The 23,001-nt window shown below is 38.9% G+C and overlaps 1 protein-coding gene across 1 annotated transcript in view; it reads right to left on the reverse strand.

Annotated features, from left to right (window-relative positions):
- Positions 1-23,001, reverse strand: part of ANKFN1 (ankyrin-repeat and fibronectin type III domain containing 1) — a 222,935-nt gene that overhangs the window by 21,282 nt on the left and 178,652 nt on the right. The window contains exon 13 of the mRNA XM_006833645.1: positions 8,990-9,205. Within this exon, the coding sequence (XP_006833708.1) occupies positions 8,990-9,205 (216 nt within the window). The remainder of the gene's footprint in view (positions 1-8,989; positions 9,206-23,001) is intronic.

The raw sequence follows: 23,001 nt of genomic DNA on the forward strand, positions 1-23,001 counted from the left end.
CAGTTTGAACTGCAAGGTTGGCAGTTCAAGCTTACCAACTTGTTCTCGGAAACACTATATAATGTCACTATGGGTTAGAATGAAGGAGGTCTGATAGTGTAGTGGTTATGAATCGGGCTGCCAACCTCAAGGTTAGCAGTTCAAAACTACCAGCAGTTCCATGGGAGAAATATGAGGCTTTCTGCTCCCGTAAAGATTTACAGCCTCAGAAAGCCTGTACAGGGTCGCTATGAGTCGGAACTGACTCCATGGTACTTAACAACAATGGGTTGGAACTGACTCGATGGCACTTAACAACTACAACCCCTACTATAAGGAGTCATTATGAGTCAGAACCGACTCTATGACACTTAACCACAAATTCTGCTATAGCCCTTTTGTTTCACATTTCTTTACCCCTACTATAAGGAGTCATTATGAGTCAGAACCGACTCTATGACACTTAACCACAACTTCTGCTATAGCCCTTTTGTTCACATTTCTTTTGTCACAGTGGATTGCTTTTACATTCCTGGCACATGGTATCATTTTTTATTGTTTCTGGTCTCTCTTTTTGACTATTTCTGGTTCATGATCTGCCCTGCTCCCCCTTTATTGAGCACATTTACCAGCTTTTACTGAGCACCTACTAAGTTTCAGTCATTTTGGTAGGGTATCAGTAGTGACATCAAGATGAAAAAGACATAATCCTCCCCTTTGTGGAGCTCATGGTTTAGTATGTAAGAGTGACATGGAGGCAAGTTTTTCCAACTCAATGTCTGATAAAAAACATTAAGACGGTTTGTGTAGGTCTGTTGTGGATCCAAGGGAGTGTGATGTCTACTTTTCCAGCTTCTGCTTCCTTTCTTCACCAAGCCCTCAATGTAATTTAATTCCCTCTATTTAATTCTCTTTTTTTCCTCTCTCTGTTCCTTTATTCCTTTCTTTCTCCACCTGGTGAACTTAACTTACACTTCACAGCTCAGCTCCATGCCACCTCTTCTGCAACGCCTTCCCTGATATTTTCAGTCAGAATTAATGGCTACTTTGTCTGTGTTCCCATAGTACAGTGTTTGTACTGCTATCAGGCCCTGGTTTAATTCTGCCTTGTATTACCTTGATTTGTTTATAAGTCTGTCTCCCTCCCTTGACTGAACTCCTTGAGAGCAGGGACCTTGACTTATTCATTTGTTTTTCCTATAGCACCTAGCAGAGTGCCTGGCACCTAGTTGGTGCTGAAAAATGTTTATTAAAAATGAAGTGAGAGGCTTGGAGGTGGTGGGATCTGGGACTGGCCGCTGGGAGAGCATATGCTGTACTGATGCAGTGACTAAGGGTCTGTCTAACCTCTTTTCATTGATTAGACATCCAAGTAGCTTGTTAGAGGAACAATAGATTGCTGCTTTTTCAACAACTACTGGGCTTTCGTTTTTCTGAATGAGGTATGGAAAAGAATTACCCAGAACAGACAGCAGGCATCACACAATGGTAATGGGTAGTCTTATGTTTCATTTTGCAAAAACATACCAAAACCTTTACCCTTTTCAAGTGTGTATGTGTTTGTTATTGTTAAGTTCCCTCATGTTTTGACTCATAGTGACCCTGTATAGAGTTTCTGAGGAGCTGCTAGTTTGTTTGAACTGCTGACCTTGCTGTTAGCAGTCCAGTGCTTATCCTACAGCACCACACCAGGATTCCATGTATACACACAGTTCAGTAATTTTCAGTATATTCACAAAGTATAGCAATCATCACTACTTTCTAGTTCTAATTACCCCCAACAGAATCTTCATACCCATAGGCAGTCATTCTGAAGTCCCTTCTGTCCCTATCTATATGGGATTTTGAACCTATTTTGAACAGTTCACATAAACTGAGTCATAATATGTGGAAGAGGACAGTGGGTATCTGGAAAGGAATGCCTAAGGAGAAAAATAGCAGGAAAGCAGGGATGGGAGGGGTTGAAAGGCAAGCTTTACCACAACTTCACTAGGATAGATTGGAATATCATGTCTAATTTGGGTCATCACAATGGGTCATCACAATTTTCAAAAGGATGTAGAGAGATGGAGGGTGGGGGTGATATGTAAAGCAGAATGCTAGAGTGGGAAGAGCACCAGACTTCGAATCAGAAGAATTGGGTTCTAGTCCTTCTTAAGTTGCTTTTTAGCTGATATGATCTTTGGCAGGTTATGTCCTTAAAATCCATGGTTCATCTGTGATATGGATATAATAAAATTACCCATTCAATCTCAGTTAGCCATTCAAAAATTACCTACTCAGTTTTTGTGAGGATCAGTATCATCAGCGTGATGCAAAGTGCTGTAAATATGAAATTATGATAACGACATATGCTTAACCTTCAGAGAAAACTATACATGTGAAGATGCTAGTTACTTCAGTGACCCAGAAGATCATGGCTAGGGTAACTCAGCACCCAAGAAGGGCATCCCTGTTGGGAATATTCTCAATGGCAATTAGTGTAAGATTTCTTATACATGAAAGAGGCCTATTATAAAGGTCTGGGAAACGTGAAGACATGGGACTTTAAATTTTTCCTGGGGCCTTAGCGATAAGTAGATATTATGGCCCACACTTTAGCCACGTCCTTGTGTGTTTTGAAAACTCGATTGTGGGGATTGTGGGTCATCTGATTTTTATACAGCTTTTCTTTAGTTTTCCTTAGTTACCAAAAGATTGAGGAAGTGGTGAAAGGATAATTGAGCTAAACTAGGGGTCTTTTGGGAAAGTGGAAATGAGAAGGACCTGGGTTGCGTATGTTGATGTACTCTTCTAAAATTGTTACCTGTTAGCTTATTTAGTTGTCATAAGAACCCTATGATGTAGGTAAATTATTATGTCCATTATACAGAGGAGGAAATATGAAGGACGAGGATTAAGTGATTTGCCATAGTCACATAGTTAGAAAGGGTGGAGTCAGGCTTCATATCCAGTTAGCCTGATTTCAAAGTGATGTACAAGGGTGTAATGGGACAGAAAACAAGCTTTCAGTCAGGAGACTTGTGGTCAGCATTAACTATTCTACTCTAAGAAAAGACAAAGATCTATGGATTGGAATTGGCAGAATTACCTGGATTGCTTTGAGGATTTACCAAGACCTATATGCACTTTTGTGTTCACTTGGTGGAACTAAATCCTGATATAATTTCATTTTATGCATTGGTGTAATTGGATTACAGTCCTAGCAGTTTATTCCCCATTTCCTTTCCCAGTGAAGTTCTTTGAGGGAAGGTTGTTGTTGGTAGGTGTCTTTGAGTCATTTCCAACTCACAACAGCCCCTATACACAACAGAACAGAACACTTCCTGGTCCTACACCCTCCTCACAATCATTGCGATATTTGAGCCCTTTATTGCAACCACTGTGTCAGCGGTTCTCTTTTGAGGGTCCTTCTCTTTAGGGACTGGTTCCTCTTGATAATAGGTCCAAAGTACATGCGACACAATTTTGCCATCCTTCCTTCTAAGGAGCATTCTAGCTATACTTACTATTAAAAATTATTTGCTAACACTGTAATTAAAAAACATCATTTCTTCTTGTCTTCCTTATTCATTATCTAGTTTTTGTATGCATATGAAACAATGGAAAATACCATTGCTTGGATCAGGTGCACCTTAGTCCTCAAAGTGACATCTTTGTTTGTTTGTTTTTAACACTTTAAAGAGGACTTTTGCAGCAGATTTGCTCAATGCAGTATATCATTTTATTTCTTGATGACTGCTTCCATGGGTATTGATTGTGGATAAAACCCTTGACAATTTCAATATTTCATTCATTTATCATGAATTATTGGTCCAATTGTGAGGGCTGCTTATTGGTCCAATTATGAGGGCTTTTGTTTTCTTATGTTGAAGTATAATTCATACTGAAGGCTGTAGACTTTGATCTTCATCAACTCTTTTTCATTTTCAGTAAGCAAGGTTGTGTCATATTCACCTCACAGGTTGCTAATGAATTCCTCTAATCCTGATGCTGTGCTCCTCTTCATATAGTCCATTACTTGCTAAGTACACAGATAGAAAAGTATGGAGAAAGGATACAACCTGATGCACACCTTTCCTGATTTTAAATCATGCTGTATCCCCTTGTTCTGTTGGAATGACTGCCTCTTGGTCTAATTACAGGTTCTGCATGAGCACAAATAAGTGATCTTGAATTCCCATTCTTTGAAATGCTATCCACAATTTGTTATCCACACAGTCAAATGCCCTTGCATAATCAGTAAGCTTAGATAAACATCTTTCTAGGGTTTTTTGCTTTTAGTCAAGACCCATCTGACATCAGCAGTGATCCCTTGTCCCGTATTCTCTTCTGGATCAGGCTCGAATTTCTGGCAGTTTCCTATTGATGAATCCTATTGATTCAACTAGTTGAATGATCTTGAGCAAGATTTTACTTACATGTGATATTAAAGGTATTGTTTGCCAATTTCTGCATTCTGTTGGATAACCTTTCTTTGAAATAGTCACAAATATGGATTTCTTCATCTGCTGGCCAAGTCGCTGTCTTCCAAATTTCTTGGCATAGACAAGGAGTACTTTCAGCATTGAATCTACTTTTTGAAGCATCTCAATTGTTATTCTGTCAACTCCTGGAGCCTTGTTTTTTCCCCAGTGCCGTCACCACAGCGTGGACTACCTCCTTCAGTACCATTGGCTTGATCATATTCTAACTCCAGAAATGGTTGAATGTTAACTGTTTCTTTTTGGTACGGTTACTATGTGTATTCCTTCCATCTCCTTTTGATGCTTTCTGTGTCATTAAATATTATGCTTATAGAATCTTTCAGTATTGCATCTTGAAGCTTAATTTGTTTTCTTCAGTTCTTTTAGCTTGAGAAATGCCAGGTGTGTGTGCTTACCATTTGATGTAGTAACTCCATGTCTTTGCACATTTCAATATAGTTTACTATGTCTTCTTGAGTCACTCTTTGGAATCTTGTGTTCAGGGTGTTTTTTTTTTTATAATTATTATTCATCATTTCTTCCATTTACTTTAGCTATTCTGTGCTCAAGAGCATGTTCAAAAGTTCCTTCTGACATCCACTTTGGCCTCTTTTTTTGTTTCCTGTCTTTCTAATGACCTTTCCTTTCTTCATGTATGATGCTCTTGATGACATCCCACAACTTCTTTTGTCATTTGTGTTCAATGTGCTCAATCTATTGTTGAGATTACATTCTAGGTTGTACTTTGGCTCTTGTGTACTTGTTCTAATTTTCTTCAGCTTCAACTTGAACTTGAATCTGAGTAAGTTCAAGGGAAGAAGAGGGAAGGAGAGGAGAGAAAAAAGTTGTGGGGAGATGAGGGGAAAGTGGGGGTGGGTGGGAAATGACATCAAGCAGGAATGTTCCAGTCAGTGGGGGGGAATTTTCCACTTGGATCTGTGTGGAAACCTGATCCTGCCTCTATTTTTGGTCTCCTTCACTAACAACTTTTCGCCAGATTGGAATTTTTCTGCACCTGTAACACATTTTTAATGTAATAAGTCTCATAGAAACCAGGTATTATATCAAGCTGGGGCCTGTGCTGTGGAGCTAAGGTAGCCCAGACCCCACTTCATCCCTATAAGGGATTAGTGTATTAGTCACCCTGTAAAAGCTCAATTTATTATGATTTTTTAGAAAATGTTTCTTTTAGCACTTGCTTATAAAAGGTGAAGAGGGGAGCCACAAATGTGTCTGTGTTCCCCACCCCCAGCCTTCTCTACACATACACGCAAACTATCAATTTCATATGAATCAAAAATCAAAATTCCATAGAATACAACCCAGTGGTATTGACTCTTGACCAATTAGTTTGGGCATTTCTTACAATGAATTCTGCCCTGGTTTGGGTCAGTGTAGGTGACAGAAAGGTTAGATTATTGAAACAGCTGTCCTTCTGTAGGGAGTCTATAGCTAATAGCAGGAAAACCATGAAAGGCTTCTTCAATCAAGGCTTGGACGTGGCATGTTCATGTGTCACTGAGCACTTCCTTTTCTATTTCTCCATACTGTCTGTTGGATGTATATGTGTTATTTGTTGAAAAGGGCCAATACAGATGCTTTTGCAAGTCCTCCACCCTTCTCTGGAGTGGTTTAGATAACTCATTGCCACCACTGAGGAAAGGAAGACAGATAAAGGGACAGCTTGATGCTTATATTCATATAAAAGCACATGAAAAAGTATGGTGGCATCAGTGCTCATGAGAGCAGCAGTCAAGAAAGCATATGATGTACTGTGTTAGGCAGATCTTGTGCAAAAGACCTCAGTGTTAAAGCTCAAAGGTGTTACTCTGAGGACTAAGGCACACCTGACCCAGGTTATTTTCAGTCACTTCATATGCCTGTGAAAGTTGAACAGTGAATAAGGAAGACTGAAGAAGAATCAATACATTTGAATTATATTTTTGGTGAAGAATATTCAAAGTGCCACAGACTGCCAGAAGAACAAACAAATCCATCTTAGAAGAAGTATAGCAAAAGTGCTCCTTAGAAGCAAGAATGATGAGATTTTGCTGCTTTTACTTTGGACATGTCAGAAGGAATACTCCTTAGAGAAGGACATCATTCTTGATAAAAGGAAAGTCAGGGAAAAAGAAGAAAACACCCAAAAAGGAGATGGATTAACACAGTGGCAATAATAATTGTGGTTCAAGTAACAATTGTGGAGATGGCACAGGACTGGGCAGTGTTTCGTTGTATTGTGCATAGGGTAGGTTTGAGTTGGAACCAACTTGCTGATACCTAACAACAATATATATATATAATACGGTGCTGGTCTGGCACTGTAGGATCAGCACTGGACTGGGAACCACAAGGTCGGCAGTTCAAACCCACCAGGAAACCCTATACAGGGTTGCTGTGAGTTGGAACTGACTTGAAAGCACTTACCAATCACAGATATTTGGAAGTAGTTTGTATGTCCTTTTTCCTAGTCTATCTTAGTCTGAAAGCTTAGCTGAAACCCTTGGTGATTCTGCTGGTATTGAAAATACATGAGAGTGAGTCAAAAGGTGTCCATACACCAGTTATTTTAAAACGTCTATCCATGTCCAATACTGATGACAACATTGAGTGAGTGTACATGTAATAATTCTGTAGAATACAAGAGTGACAGTGGATTATGTGGCAAATCATTTGCAAATCATCTATGGCTCTGTCTATGAAATAATCCATGACAGACTGGCAGTCTAGCATATTAATCTGCAACACCAATGTCTATATATATGTATATATATATCTACATATATATATATATATATATTGTTGTTGTTGTTAAGTACTGTGGAGTCGGTTCCGACTCATAGTGATCCTGCACAGAGTTTCCAAAGCTGTAAATCTTTATGGGATCAGAACACCTCATCTTTTTCCTGCGGAACTGCTAACTGCTGACCTAGAGGTTGGCAGCCCAACTTGTAACCACTCAGCTACCAGAGCTCCTTACTGTGTGTGTGTATTTATTTCTATATACAAATGTTGTTGTTAGGGCCTTTGAGTTAGTTCTGATTCCTAGTGGCCCTGTATAGTGTTTCCAAGGTAAGCTTGACCCAGTGTCCTTGAGGTTCAAACTAACCGTAAAGTTGAGTGCTTATCCTATGGCACCACATAGGAGTCCTGGTGTGGCATCATAGGATAAGGATGAGACTGCTAACCATAAGGTGGTCAGTTCAAACCCACCAGTTGCTCCTCAGAAATCCTATATGTAGGGTTGTCTATAAGTTAGAACTGACTCGATGGCACTTAACAAAATGACAACAACCACCATATATATATATATATATATAAAGGAGCCCTAGTGATGCAGTTGCAGTGATTAAAGTGCTCATGAAGGTCCTGGTGTGGCATTGTAGGTTAAGTACTGAACTGCTAACCATAAAGGTCAGTAGTTCAAACCCACCAAATGCTTCTTGGAAGCCGTATACAGGGTTGCTGAGTCGGTACCAACTCCTTGGCACATAAAAGCAACAGCTAACTGAATGGTCAGCAGTTTGAACCTACCATCCACTTTGGGGGAGAAAGATGCAGCAGTATGCTTCTATAAAGATTTACAGCCTTGGAAACCTTATGAGGAAGTTCTCTTCTATCCTATAGGATAGTTATGATTCAGAATTGACTTGATGGCAGTGGATATATACATATATATGTATATATATAATGTACATACATTTTTGTTATTTTTTCAATTTCATTTTCCATTTGATGGCACTTGAAAACAACAACAATTTTTGTATTGCTTTATGATATATATATATTCCCAGTATGTAACACATATATATGTTCTTGTTAAGTGTCTTTGAGTTGGTTTTGACGCATAGTGACCCTGTATAGGGTTTCTGAGGAGTGGCTGGTGAGTTTGAACCTATGACCTTGTGGTTCAAACCAGCCTTGCAGTCCAGTGCATTAATCCGTAGTGCCACACCAGGACTCCACAGGGGTTTCAAAAAAAGTTTGTGGAAAAATTCCACTATTTTTATATTTCATTTTCCATGAACTTTTTGAAGCCCCCTTGTGTCTTTGTGTTTCTGTGTATGCATGATTTAGAAATGTATTACCATTACCATTCAGGTATTGCCTTCCTGTTTTGATTGTGCTATCTGTAGATCTTCTCTTCAGTTACTTGCTCCAATGTTTCTCATTATCATTGGTATTTTCAGGGTGTTGCACTGTAGGATAAGCTCTGAACTACTAACCACAAGGTCAGCAGTTCAAACCCACCATCTGCTCCTCAGAAACCATATATAGGGTCGCTATGAGTCAGAATTGACTTGATGGCACTTGAAAACAACAACTATTTGTGTTGCTTTAAGAATTCCTAAAGATCTGGAGTGTGATAAATAAATATCAGCCTATGAATCTTTCCTGTGTTTGGAATTTGAGCAGTGACATGGACCATCTCCATTTCATCACTGCCTCTGTAAATAGTTCTTGGTATACTGGTATTTTACTAAGAGCACTGATAAGTGTGTTTGAAACTTCAAATATATCAGGAAATTGAAAAGACTACATACCTGAATGGTTATCAGTAAAATGTCTAAGGATGTTGGCTCTTCAGGTGTTGACAAAGACTTCCTCTGGCTTTGCAGCTTTGAGATCTGCATCCATTTTCCATTAAAAAATGAGTATAGCATCTCCACCTCTCGGATAGTGACTATAAGTATGTTTCCATGTCTGTCTTTAATGGGCTCATAGTAAACTCTCCCCAAGTTGTGTGTTCCAAGTAAATTCTAGAAACAAGCAGATTGCCAATCACTTCGGTGACACCATGCAAATAAAGCAACACAGCTACAACGAAAGATACTGAATATCTGATACTTCTGTGAAGTTTATTATTATTTTTAAATACTATGTTTGGCATCATAGAAATGTATTCAACAGAAGCCAAACAAGTGCCTTTAACATCCACCTGGAAGGATTATAGCAAGAGGCACAAAATTTACGCATGTTTTTATTTTGTAAACAAATTCAATATCTGTAAATATCTCTTACCCACATAGACATCCCAGCATATAAACCTCAGTTACCAGCACTTGAAGAGAATCCCAGATGTTTTAAAGAAAAATGCCTGATATTTCAAGTATGCTACTTGTGGAGTTTTCAAGAGCTCTTACAGTAAGCTAGTATGAGGTGGGGTTGTTTAAAATGAAGAAGTGAATTAACAATGTAGCACCTTGTGCAGCTCCCCAAATAACTGAGTATATTCCCTGCAAGATACTTTAATTGGGAGATTGGCCTGGTTTGACTTATCTGCATTTCAGGGGTTCTTTTAATTTAAAATTTTGCTAAACATTTCATAAACTAGGTCAACTGAAGTAGATAATACTTTTAGAAATGTAGGAAGGGGAATGATACCCCATTAAATTTGAAAGGGTCCAATTAAGTGTTATTAAAATAAATAGGAGTTCTACAAATATAAAAGGTTTGAAGATTTATGTCCCAGTATACTGGATAAATCATAAATACTTTGATTTTTAAAAATTACCAATCATTCCAGAGCTACTACCAGTTATTTTTGTAAGTTCACATCAACCCTGTTAGCATGAGAGCAAAGGCAGAACTGGAATTTTGTGACAAGGATGACCTGAAAACGAATGAGCCAGCTGGTCAATATTCACATTTGCAAAGAGAGTGAAATGTTCCCTTAGGGCTAGCGATTATGTCTTAAACATTTTATTTCCCCCACAAATACTGGACACAGATCAAGTAGGGCATTTCATAAATAATAATTGAAAAGTTAGAAAATTATTTTGGCAGCCTGATTATATTTCTACAGTTAAAAAAAGGGTCTAATCAGTTAATTCCTTTCTAATAATTGATTCTAAATCATATCACAAAGATGAGTTCTGGTGTAGCATTGTAGGATAAGCACTGGACTGCTAATCACAAGGTTGGCAGTCCAATCCCACCAGCTGCTTCTTGGAAACCCAATGCAGGGTTACTGTGAGTCAGAATCAACTCCACGGCACTTAACAGCAACAACAACAACCAATCATAGAGAAGACCTTTGAGAAAACCTTTTGGTTGAGACCTGTGTTGTTTTATATAGAGGTTGTTTGTTGTAAAAGAATAAACCCACTATCTCCTCTCACCACCTCCCAAAAACAACAGGAAAAGAAAAAACAAAAGACCTGATTTGTAGCATTTGCCGATGTCTGTGGTGTAAATTCTCCTACAGTAGCTGATTTCAGCTACCATGGTTTTGACAACAAATAGGCTTTCAAAATTCCTGAAAATTTAGCAGTTGGCTCTCGTGAGTCAGTACAAGTTGGCTCCAGCACACCACTGCTATTAAGCCTTAACTTACACTGGTGTTGTGTTTCATGGCTGGCTGCCATTCATTAACTATTGGACTTATGAAAAATTATTTACCTTCTCAGGCCCCGAGTTTCATCATTTGAAATTAATGGTCTTTACAACACAGATAACCCTTATGCTAATCCTTAGCCTATGGAGGATTAAATCAAACAATACAAGAGAAAGTGCTTTGTAAATTCTCAAGCTTAATAGAATGTAGGGTATGAGGCTTCCCTTACTGCTCTAATTGGAACCCCACACTGGCTTACACCTATTTTCAAGACTCAGCACAGGCTTTACCTTCTCTGGGAAGATTTACTCAACTTGCAGGTAGAATTTACCATCCCCTCTTATTTTCTACTACTTCTGTACACGCTACCTATCTTAGCACATGTCTGGCTTTACTTCATATATTGTATACATGTCACAAGAGACCTTGTGTCTCTGGGTCTCTTGGCATCTAGTAGGAGTGCAGTAACTCTGAATTTGCATATCCTATTATAATTAAGACATTGGGCACTGCAATTACATTGGACTAGTATTGCTTCATGTAAACAGAGTGATCATTTGCTCAGTCTAAGCTTTGGACATGTTGATTATTGAGCTTAATAATGAATCTGTGAAAGTCTTCTTGAAATTTTTTCTTAGCATCAACCTGGGCTGGATAGCCAATTTTGGGGGAAATCCAATTTAAATAATGTCTTTGTGAAAATAAGTTTCAACCAGGTTTCATGGGGAAAACATCAGAGTTCTTTAAGACCCAAAGGAAAACAAAACCAACCAACCAACCAAACAAAACCCTAGTAGTTGCTGCTGAGTCAATTCCAACTCATGGTAACCCCTGTGTGCCAGAGTATAACTATGCTCCTCAGGGTTTTCAGTGATTGATTGTTTGGAAGTAGATTGCCAGGCCTTTCTTCCGTGGTATTTCTGGATGGAATCAAATCTCCAACCTTTTTATTAGAAGTCAAGCATGTTAACCTTTTGCATCTGACTGTGTTAAAACCTGGAAGATGCAAGTCTGAACTCATGATAAGAAGTCAAGGGTTAAGAGATATAGGTACCTTGCTAATCCTACGAAGTAAAGAGGAAGAAGAGCCCCTGGTGACTAATAGGAAGGCATAACTAGGTTATAAGTAGAATAGTCACAGAACTTTCAGTAAGTCCCAGGCAGAGGCCTGATTTAGAAATCGTTATTCTGTTTGGAGTGACATGGGAAGCTGAAGGAAATCCAGAGTAGGGATTTGAAGCTCTGGAAAAGAAGAGTAAAATTTTGGGGAAATTTTGAATTTCAATTTCAATTGAAAAATGAAAAGGCACACTATCCATAAATTGTTACCTGGCTCTTACTTGCTAACACTCATTTCTAAAAGCTACGGAGGGGGAAAGTTTTAGCGTAACACAATCTACAGTGTCAGATTATTACTGCATTTTGAGGATAAGTAGTTCAGACACCTCTCAATATAGGAGCAATTACAATGATGCCTCTTGGGGCCTCTGTCATTTTTCTAAGAGAAAGAAAAACAATGTGGGGTCTTAACCACATACACATTTTTTTTTTTTATTGTGGTAAAAAATATATGACATAAAATTTGCTGCCTTAATCATTTTTAGATCAGGGCTTTGAACCAGTTTTTCCCGGTTCAGTTATGGCTGATGAAGTGAAACTGGAACAGACTGAATTTGTAAAATGTGGGCGTACTGGAATGATAACTGAAATGGGAAAAATGACAGGTTGGAGCCCTGGAATAGGAGACTCAGAAGAGGTCGGTCTAGCAAGCTCCTCCTTGGAGCCTAGTGCCAGGACTGTAGAAGGTGATGTGGATCCATAGCTGCACAGGCAGCCACCATCTGATCTGGGCACCGTTGTTTCTGACTCTACCTTGTAGGAAATGGTGTTGTTATGTAATGCCCTCACTGCCCTTGTTATCTAAAAGGGAGATTCAGCCTCTCGCAGGGAGTCAACTATAACTTTTCCTGTTCTAGTTACGGTTACAGTTTAACTCCCACTTTTTACATTTTGGTCTGTTCCAGTTTCGCTTTGTCAGGACATGACTGAACTGGGAAGAACTGGCTCAAAGCCCTGTTTCAGGTACAATTCAGTGACACTAATTACATTCACAGTGTACAACCATTGTATACAATTACAACTAACTATACCCCCAGTTTTTCTATCACCTCAAACAGAAACTCTGTATCCATTAAGCAGTAATTTCCCATTCTTCCCTCTCCCTTATATCCACCCTGGCAGCCCCTTTTGTTGTTGTTAAGTGATGTACAGTCAGTTCCAACTCAGAGACCTTATATAGTGTTTCTGAGGAATGACTAATGGGTTTGAACCACTAACCTTGTTGTTCGCATCCAGTGCTCATCCTGCAGCACCGGACCAGGACTCCTGGCCATCTCTAGTAACCTGTAACCTACTTTCTGTTTTAATAAATGGCGTATTCTATGTAATTCATATAAGTGGGACCATGTAATATTTGTACTCTTGTGTTGGACTTACTTCATTTAGCATAATGTTTTCAAGATTTATCCATGTTGTAGCCTGTATCAGGACTTGATTATATTTTATTGCTGAATAATATTTCATTGCATGTCTCTACCATACATCTAAGGAGTCCTGGTGTGGCACTGTGGACTAATGCGTCAGACTGTAAAGTCATTTGAACTGCAAGGTGGGTGGTTCAAGCTCACCAGCTGCTGCTTGGAAACCCTATCTATCCATGGTCGCTGTGGGTTGGAATCGACTTGATGGCCCTTAAGAACAACAACATTACCAGACCACATTTTGTTTCTTTGTTTATATATTACGGACACTTGGGTTGTTTCCACCTTTTGACTATCATGATTAATGCTGCAATGAATATTGGCATGCAAGCATCAGCTAGTGAACCTGGTTTCAGTTCTTTTGGATGGATATATATGCATCTCACTTACTTGATTTTATTTTTGTCCAAATTTTGAAAATACTTGCCTCTCCTCCTGGCAAACTTACTTTCATCAATTAATTAATACACAATCTGCTTTTTAAAAAAATTTAAAGCCATTTCTCCAAAATAGGCTGCAATTGATAGTGAATAAACTTCTACTTTTCCTTTTCTTTACTAGAATGTGCATTCTTTCTTTTGTCTAAGATTTTTGTGTGTTTGTTTTTGTAAATTAAAACACACTGAAATGATGCTGTACTAGGAGGAGTTCATGTTTGGAGCTGGATAGACCTGTATGTATGATCTTGGGCAGGTTTACAACCTTCTAGGCTCCGGTTTATAACACACTTAGCATAATGTCTGGTACCTAGTCTCTTAAATAAATGAAAGTAGATAGTTTGCTTTTATTGTTTACTACGGAGTCCTGGTGTGGCACTTTGGGTTAATGTGCTAGACTGCAATGTTGGTTTGAACCGCAGGGTTGGAGCTTCAAATTCACCAGCCACTCCGTGGAAATCCTATATAGGGTCGCTTTGGGTTGGAACAGACTCGACGGCACTTAACAACAACAACAAATTATTTACTACATAACATAAGGAGTTCTGGTAGCATACTGGTTACAACTTTGCCTGCTTAACTCAAGGTCAGCAGTACAAAGCTATCAGCGGTTCTGCTGGAGAAAGGTAAGACTTTATGCTCCCATAAAGATCTACAGCATTGGAAACCCTATACTGGGTGGCTATGAGTTTGAACTGACTCCATGGCATATAACCAACCAACATAACATGTAGTGGTGGTTATATGCTATGGAGTCGGTACCGACTTGTATAGGGTTTCTGATGCTGTAGATCTCTACGGGAGCAGAACACCTCATCTTTCTCCCATGGAACTGCTGGTGGTTTCAAACTGCTGACCATGAGATTAGCAGTCTGACTCACAACCACTATGCCACTAGAACTCAGTATCATAACATACGACATTGAAAAATCAAAAAACCAAACCCGCTGCCATCAAATCAGTTCCAACTCAGAGCGACTCTGCAGGGCAGAGTAGAACTACCACATATGGTTTCCAAGACTAAAGTTTTACAGAAGTAGATTGCCTGTTGTTCTCCTGTATAGTAACTAGTGGGTTCAAAGTGCTGAAATTTAGTTAACAGCGCAGACTTAACCACTGAATATATAAATAAGTAAAACAGAAATTAGAAGACAAGGCACAAATTGCACAATTGTTTGTTTGCACTATGATAAAGAAGGCGGGGGGTGGGGGTGGGGTGGGGAATTGAATGAAAGCCTTTGTGTGTCATAATAAAATGTTTGGGCCACTACTGAAAGAGTGTAAGTCAGGGGCTGACACCATCAGAATCTTTTAGAATGGCTGCTGTGGCAGAAGTGTGGAAATAGACTGTTGAGTGTTTGCAGAAGGACAACTCTGGAGGCGTTTCACAGAATTGGAATTATAAGGCAGTATTAGTGGTCCTGGGAAAGACAACAAAATGAGATGTCAACCAAGTTATATATGATGCTTTCACCCCCCATTTCCTAAAATTTGTTTTCCTTCCTTGTCTGAAAAGGTTTTTTTTGTTTTTGTTTTTCACACCCCCTTAATGAAAGTGCCTTCAAAACTTCCAGAAGTTTTCATATTAGAGATCAGAAAATAGTTTGGGCCCCTCTCCTCAAAGTTGAAAGCAACTCTGTTACTTAATGTAAGCTAACAAGAATGTGAGAAAAATCATAAAAGTGCTCAGGTCTTGGATGGGACACTTTATGGAGTAGCCATTTACTTTGTACCACCAGATTCTGGTCACTGTAAGGTACTGGAGGGGGATGAGACAGTTCTCTACATGGTAATTATTACATGAGGCACTTTTCTGTGATCTTTTTTCTTTTGGTTAGAGTTTTTCTTTATTGTAAATTTTAGGGTACATAGAGTTGGACTCATAGATTTATTCATTTGAGCAGTACTTTCTGAGAGTCTGCCATGTGCCAGGCATTGAGAATATAAGTGATAGCCAAGACATACATATTCCCTGAACTCCAGAGCTCACAGTCTTAGTGAGTCACTAAACAAATAATGCTATAAATAATTGACTAGGGGGACTCTGATCACTGTACTCCAGGGAGAATATAAGGTGCTATGACAGTGACTCACTTGATCAGGGGAATCAGAGAAAGACTCTAAGAATGTGTAAAAATTAAGCTTAAGATCTGAGCATGTGTAGGAATTAGCAAGGCAAAGAAGTGAAAAAAGCGAATTCTAAGCAGAAGAAACAGCGTATGCGGTAGTAAAATAAAGATAATAAAAATGGGGTAGAAAGTTGAAAGAAAATCAAGAGGGTATGGTGTCATGGAAGCCAGAGGATGCAACAATTTAAAAAAATAGGGTGGTCCAAGAGTTTCAAATGCTGTTGCCATGTCAGTTTGAGAAGAAGGCTTAAGAGTATCAATTGGGAAACTAAAGAAAGATGCTGCATAAACAGTTATGTACCCCTGTCTTCACAACTCCACCTCCCAATCACAAAAACAATAATAATATATAAGCAGAAAGTTGCAGAATCAATGATGTCAGAACTCTGGAAACCAGTCAGAGAGTTAATAGCAACTAAGCAAACACTGAATCAAGAAAAGGTGACATTTAAATAGCAGGAAAACACCAGGTTTCTATCAGACAGTGTACTTACCCCTGTCTGGCTCATTGTGATCATCTTATAACCAAATTATTGTGTATGTCTGTTTTAACATGTCTGTCTCAGAGCTGCCTGAATCACTGAAGCAAGGTGCTTGTCTCAGTTTGGCCTGTCTTGGGGTTTGTGAAGGACTTGGGGGCTGCAAAGTAGAGTTGTGACTACCTGTAGCTACTTGGGGGTATTTAGATACACAGTATACTGGAATGAAAGACTAGGGAGAGAGCTTCTTTCAGAAATTAAGGTTTTCAAAAGCACTGTGTTTATGTGAGAATTAAGAAAGCCATAGATATGCTTAGGGAAAGACACATGATCAGAAATTACTTGACTAGACATTATGCTTTCTCCTCAGGTGGATCCCTAGGCATAGTACAAGCCTGGGTAAGTGCTGAAGGGCCTGACCCAGAGACAGTTTTCAAAGACTGGGAAGGATTCCCCGCCCCCTCCAGCATTCAAGGAGATCTCTGTCAATGCACTTGCTGAACACAAACTAAGTAACAGTCTTTATTGCCCAGGTAAGGCCAGCAAGACAATAGGCAAAAATAGGAGAAGTCCTAAATACTTGGATTATTATAACCTTCAGCAAACAAAACAGACAAAAACAAACTAAAGCCTGGGGGAGGGAATACTCTTATTTTCAGAGTTACCACATTAACATAGTCAAATGTCCATATTTCAACAAAAAATAATACATCATACAAAGAAACAGAAAAGATGACCCATTCAAAAGACTAAGATAAATTTACAGAAATTGGCGCTGAGGAAGCACAAATAATGAACTTACTAGACAAAGACTTTAAAAGAGCATTAAATATGCTCAAAGAGCTAAAGGAAATCAGGGAAATGATATTAAACATAATATCATAAAGAAATAGAAAATTTAAAAAGGAAACAAACGGAAATATTGGAACTGAAAAATATAGCTATTGAAAAATTCACTGGAAGGCTTCAACAACATATTTGAACTAGCAGAAAAAAGAATCAATGAACTTGAAGTTTGATAATTGAATTTATTGAGCCTGAGGAGCAAAAAGAACAAATAATTAAAAAAATGAACAGAGCATAAAGAACTTATTGGACACCATGAAGTGGGCCAACATATACAGTATGGGAGTGTGTAAAAAGGTTGTACCAGCAATAGTGGGAGTAATAGTAGTAGCGTTAGCATCATTAGAACCAATCTAACTTCAGATGAGATTAATGAGATGCATTATCAGAACAAAGATGATTTTTATGAGGTAGATGTCAGATATACTTGTTCTCTTCAGCCTTTTTACCCATTCTAACACCAACTGTTCCTCCTATGGCACTATCTACTTCTCTGCTGGGTTTAAGAATTTATTTCAATGACCAACCATACAGATCTCACAGACCAAATTTATAGTTATGGAGTTTATTAGGGAAATACAGTCTCTCAGGACAGCTTCTTGGCTGTACTAGTAGGCAGGCCTCTTTCTCAGTCCCTCAACCCTTTGGCCACTCAACCATTATAGGGTAGGGCAAGTATCACAACACTCTCTAGCTCCACTAAGTGCCCAGAGACACCCCAATCCACTAACAAGCCTCCTGTCCAAAGGTATTCAGCTCTCTTACTCTGTGGGTGAGCATGTTCATGGTAGACACCTCATTCTGTGAGCTAGGAAGTCCACGACACTTTCTTGGACTGGTCTCATTTCTACTTCTTCATTTTTCTGTGTTTATCACTTCTCACCACCCTGTACTATCTACAGTGTTAACAGCTCTCTCCTTTGTGTTCTAGAAATTCTCAGTGCAGGCTCCCTGGTTCCAAAGGACATACTTTGCTCTAGGGCTGCTAACTTCAAGGTCAGCAGCTCAAAACTACCAGCCATTCTGTGGGAGAAAGAAGAGGCGTAAAGATTTTTAGCCTCAGAAACCCTGTACAGGGTTGCTATGAGCCACCACCACCACCACCACTCTTTTTGATGGCAGCAGGTCCCTTTTTCTGTAATTGGCATCCTTAAAGCACAGCAAGATGGCAAAATTGACCAATCCCCTTATTTGGGTGCCCTACATTTTATTTGTATGGCCCTGCCCCTTCAAGGAGTCCTGGTATGGTGTGTAGGATAAGCACTGGACTGCTAACTGCAAGGACTGTTTTTAACTCACCAGTTGCTCCATGGAAACCCTATACAGCCTGTGTAGCATCACTGTGAGCTGGAACTAACTTGAAGGCACTTAATAACAACATTCCCTCAGGGGTTACATACACCTTACATCATTAGCAGGTTGTCCAATCCCCTTAGTGGGCTATAAGCACCTTATTTGCATAGTTTTAACCAATCACTGTGTGGGAGTTACAAAGACCATAACTAGATGGGTCATATTAAATAATTTACTGCATTCTAGAGTCCCTGAAGAAAAAGGGACAGAAAAAATATTTTAAAAATAATGGTAAAAAACAACAAATTTGATGAAAGGCATGAATCTACACAACTAGGAAGATAATGAACGTCAAGTAAGATAAAAACACAAATGGATTCACACAGAGACACATTATAATCAAACTCGGGAAATCAAAAAAGAACTGAATAGTCAAACACAAGAGATTCTCAATAAGATTAAGTGCCAGTGTCTCCTTAGAGGTCAGAAACCAGAGGAATGAAATTTTAAAGAGTTGTCAATCAAGAATTCTATATACAACAAAACTATCCTTCAAAAATGAGAGCAAAACCGTAACTTTCCCAGATAAACAAAAGCAGAAGGAGTTCATTACTGTCAGACATTACCTACATGCAAGGCTAATGGGAGGTCTGTCTTCAGACTGAAAAGATAGAACACCATATTGTCTAAAATAATTCATAGATAAATATAAAAGTTAGCTTTTGGTATATCTGTGTGGTAACTCTATTTTTATGTCCTAGATGATTTAAAAGACAAATAATATAAAATAATTATAAATGTATATTATTGGGAACACAATGTATAAGTATATAATTTCTGACACTAGCAACATAAAGGTGTGGAAGGAGTAGCATAGGAACAGTTTTTGTATTTTACTGAAGTTAGGTTGTTGTTGTTATGGCTGTGGAGTCGGTTCTGACTCATAGTGACCCTGTACAGGGTTTCTGAGGCTGTAAATCTTTATGGGAACAGAAAGCCTCCTCTTTCTCCTCCGGAACAGCTGGTAGTTTTGAACTGCTGACCTTGTGGTTCGCAGCCCAATTCGTAACCACTATGCTATCAGAGTATCAGTTTAAATTAGTAGTATCAGTTTAAATTACATTATTATGAATTTGGATGTTAAATGCCATCCCCATGGTAGCAACAAAGAAAATATCTCAAAAATATTCACAAATCAAATGAGAAAGGGATTAAAAATCAATTTAACACAAAATAGCAAGTATTAGAGGAAATGAGGAACAAAAAAAGGTATAAGACACAAAAGAAAAAATAGCAAAATGGTAGAAGTAAGTTCTCTATTGGTAATTACATTAAATATAAAAAACCTCTTCAATTAAAAGGCAGAAATTGCTAGATTGGATAAGAAAACATGATCCAATTACAAACTGTCTCATGAGACCCCATTTAGATCTAAAGACACTGGTAGGTTGAAGGTGAAATTAATGGAAAAAAAAAATTCATGCACGTAATAGAGAAGGATGACTATGTTAATATCAGACAAAATAGACCATGTAAAATATTTTACCAGGTAAAAAAATGTATTATATAATTATAAAATAATCAAAGATTCAATTAAGAAGATGTAACAATTAAAATCACATATGTACCTGGATGCTTCCAGTTTGGGTGATAGCAGCGAAAACCAGGTAGTGTACACTCCAGTGAGAAGGGAGGGGAAATCTCACAAAGGAAGCGCTCATAGAACAACTCCAGAGCTCCAGATCTACCGTAAGATCCAGGACATCATTTTCCCACACTCACAAGTGAAAAACTCACGATATTAAGGTAAATACTGTGAGTTAGGAATCTGGAGATGACTCCCTCGGCAACTACCCTGCCCTGGCAGAGTTTAGTGGGCGGGGCTAAAGACACTCCGCCTCAGAAAACTGCACTAAAAGCTGTGCAGAGGCATTTGCCAAAAAAAAAAAAAAGAGAGAGAGAGATGCAGGAGACTGCACATTTCTCCCTGTCCCACCTTCATTGCTCAGCCTGGACATTAGGCGGGACAGTTTTCCCATGGTACAGAGAGAGAGAGATGTCTTATGACATTATCTATGGAGCCACAAACCTAAGTTTCCCCAGCAGGATCCTTAGCGGCAGTGCACCGTGGAGTAGGTTCTGACTCCAGATGACCCTGTGCGGGGTTTCTGGGGCTGTGGGTCTGTGCGGTAACGGAGCACCTCGCCTTTCTCTCATGGTGTGGCTGGTGGTTTCAAGCTGCTGACCTTACAATTCGTGGACCCATTTGCGGCCACTGCGCTACCTGAGCTCCTTCACAGGACCACTTCAAAGCAATCTGTAAAACCCTAGCATAAAAGGACTTAACCCTCCTGAGAATTGCACTGTGTACACGCAGATACCTAACTGACCTTCAGAGACAAAAATAGTGGACAATCTTTTTCCCATTAACTCCCCAGTATCTAACTGTGCACCTCTACTGTAGTGACTAGAGGTGGGGCCTGAGAGAGCAGACACCCCCAACCCCTGCTGGAGGGTTCTGATTGCACACACACTGATGGTGTAGCTCAGGACAGTTGACAACAGCTTCATTTCTGTTCCAAAGTGGTGATTTTTGTCTATGCATTTATAGTACGTCTGCTTTTGGTCCTTTTGATCACACATCTTTCCTAGAGGTGGGAGTTTTTTCTCCCTACATTACCCAAGAAGAAACAACAATCGTGGCCGTATAGCCAAGCTAAAAGCATACCCCATAATATTTCACCACTGAGACAACAGCCAGTAGCACCTGCTAAGCATTACATGCAAAAAGGGAAGCCTATCTCCTGATCGTATTCACTTAAGCTTTCAAAAGACAAACAAAAAAACCCCACACAGAACTATCATGATGAACAAAAAGCAACAAACCGTATGGAAACATGTCCCAAACCAGAAAAGAGTAGTTGATGCAGATGAGCTGGAGACAGACAAAGGCTTTCTAGAGGAGGAAAAGCAGGTTTTGGATATGCCTGAGAAAGAATTCAGAAGAATGATATGGAAACAAATTCAAATGCACTGAAAAGGAATGGAGGAAAGCAAGGAAGAAGTCAGGAAAGCAATCAAATAAGATTGATACAGTATTGGAAACAATTCAAAGCATGCAAAAAGATGTCCAGATGATCAATAATAAGATATCAGAAATGGACAATAAGCTGAAAGGGGAAAGGAACAGAATAGAAGAGATGGAAGCCAGAACTAGTGAGCTAGAAGACAAATCTCTCAATACTGCTAAGAAGAACAAGTGGAAAAAAGGATAAAAAAAATCTTAGGAGAGTCTAAGATTCATGCTGGATAACATGAAGAGGAACAACTTAAGAATTATTGGCATTCCGGAACAGGAAGAATCAGAGAAGTCCACAGAGGAGATAGTTGAAGAGCTTCTGGAAGAAAATATCCCTAACATCTTGAAAGATGAGAAGATAAACATTCAAGGAGCTGAATGTACCCCAGGAAGGATAGAACCCAAAAGAAAGTCACCAAGACATATAATAATCAAGCTCTCTAAAATCAAAGACAAGGAAAGAATACTAAAAGTGGCCAGGGAGAAGAGAAATGTCACTTATAATGGCAAGTAAGTTAGATTAAGCTCTTGACTATTTTGAACAAACCATGCAGGCAAGAAGGCAATGGGGAGACCTATACAAAACCCTACAAGAAAAAAAACTGTCAACTAAGAATCATCTATCCAGAAAAACTATCAATCAAATACAATGGTGCGATCAAGACATTCCGCGATAAACAGAATCTGAGGATTTTATCAAAACCAACCCAACACTTCAAAACATCCTAAAGAGAGTTCTGTGAACTGAAAACTAACAAGAACAGACAACAAACAGAGATTGACAGATATGGCAACACCACCTGGAACTCAGTCAACAGATAGCAGAGTCCAGAACAGAACAAGACTACAACAGCAAACTCAAAGGAGCTGGGAAGTCAACCAAAGATCAAAATCATATCAGTGTTAAAGAAGGGACAAGTGTAGCAACAGAGACACAGGTGGTGAGGATGTCAGGTAAATTACAGGATACAATGGATTATCTTAAATAGAGAGAAAAGTTAGTAGACTATAAGGTAGCCCCAAAGAAAGTTAATACTTCACAACTTATCATAAAAATGAATTTCCAAGCAGAACAAGCAAACATGAAAACTAAAGAGAAACAGCACAAAAAACACAAACCCAACACAAGAAGTCATGAAGAACAAAAGAATGAACAGCACCACCAAAAAAGTAACATAATGGCAGCAATTAATTCATACCTATTGATAACTGACCCGACTCGATGGCACTTAACAACAACAACAACATTGATAACTGAATTGAATGTCAATGGACTGAATGCACCAGTGAAGTGACAGAGAGTGGCAGAATGGATAAGAAAACAAGACCCTTCAATATGCTGCCTGCAAGAGACACATCTTACACACAAAGACAAAAACACACTAAAAGTTAAAGGATGGAAATAATTTACCAAGC

This window comes from Chrysochloris asiatica, unplaced genomic scaffold (genome assembly GCF_000296735.1).
Source record: "Chrysochloris asiatica unplaced genomic scaffold, ChrAsi1.0 scaffold00007, whole genome shotgun sequence".
Taxonomy (NCBI): Eukaryota; Metazoa; Chordata; class Mammalia; order Afrosoricida; family Chrysochloridae; genus Chrysochloris; species Chrysochloris asiatica.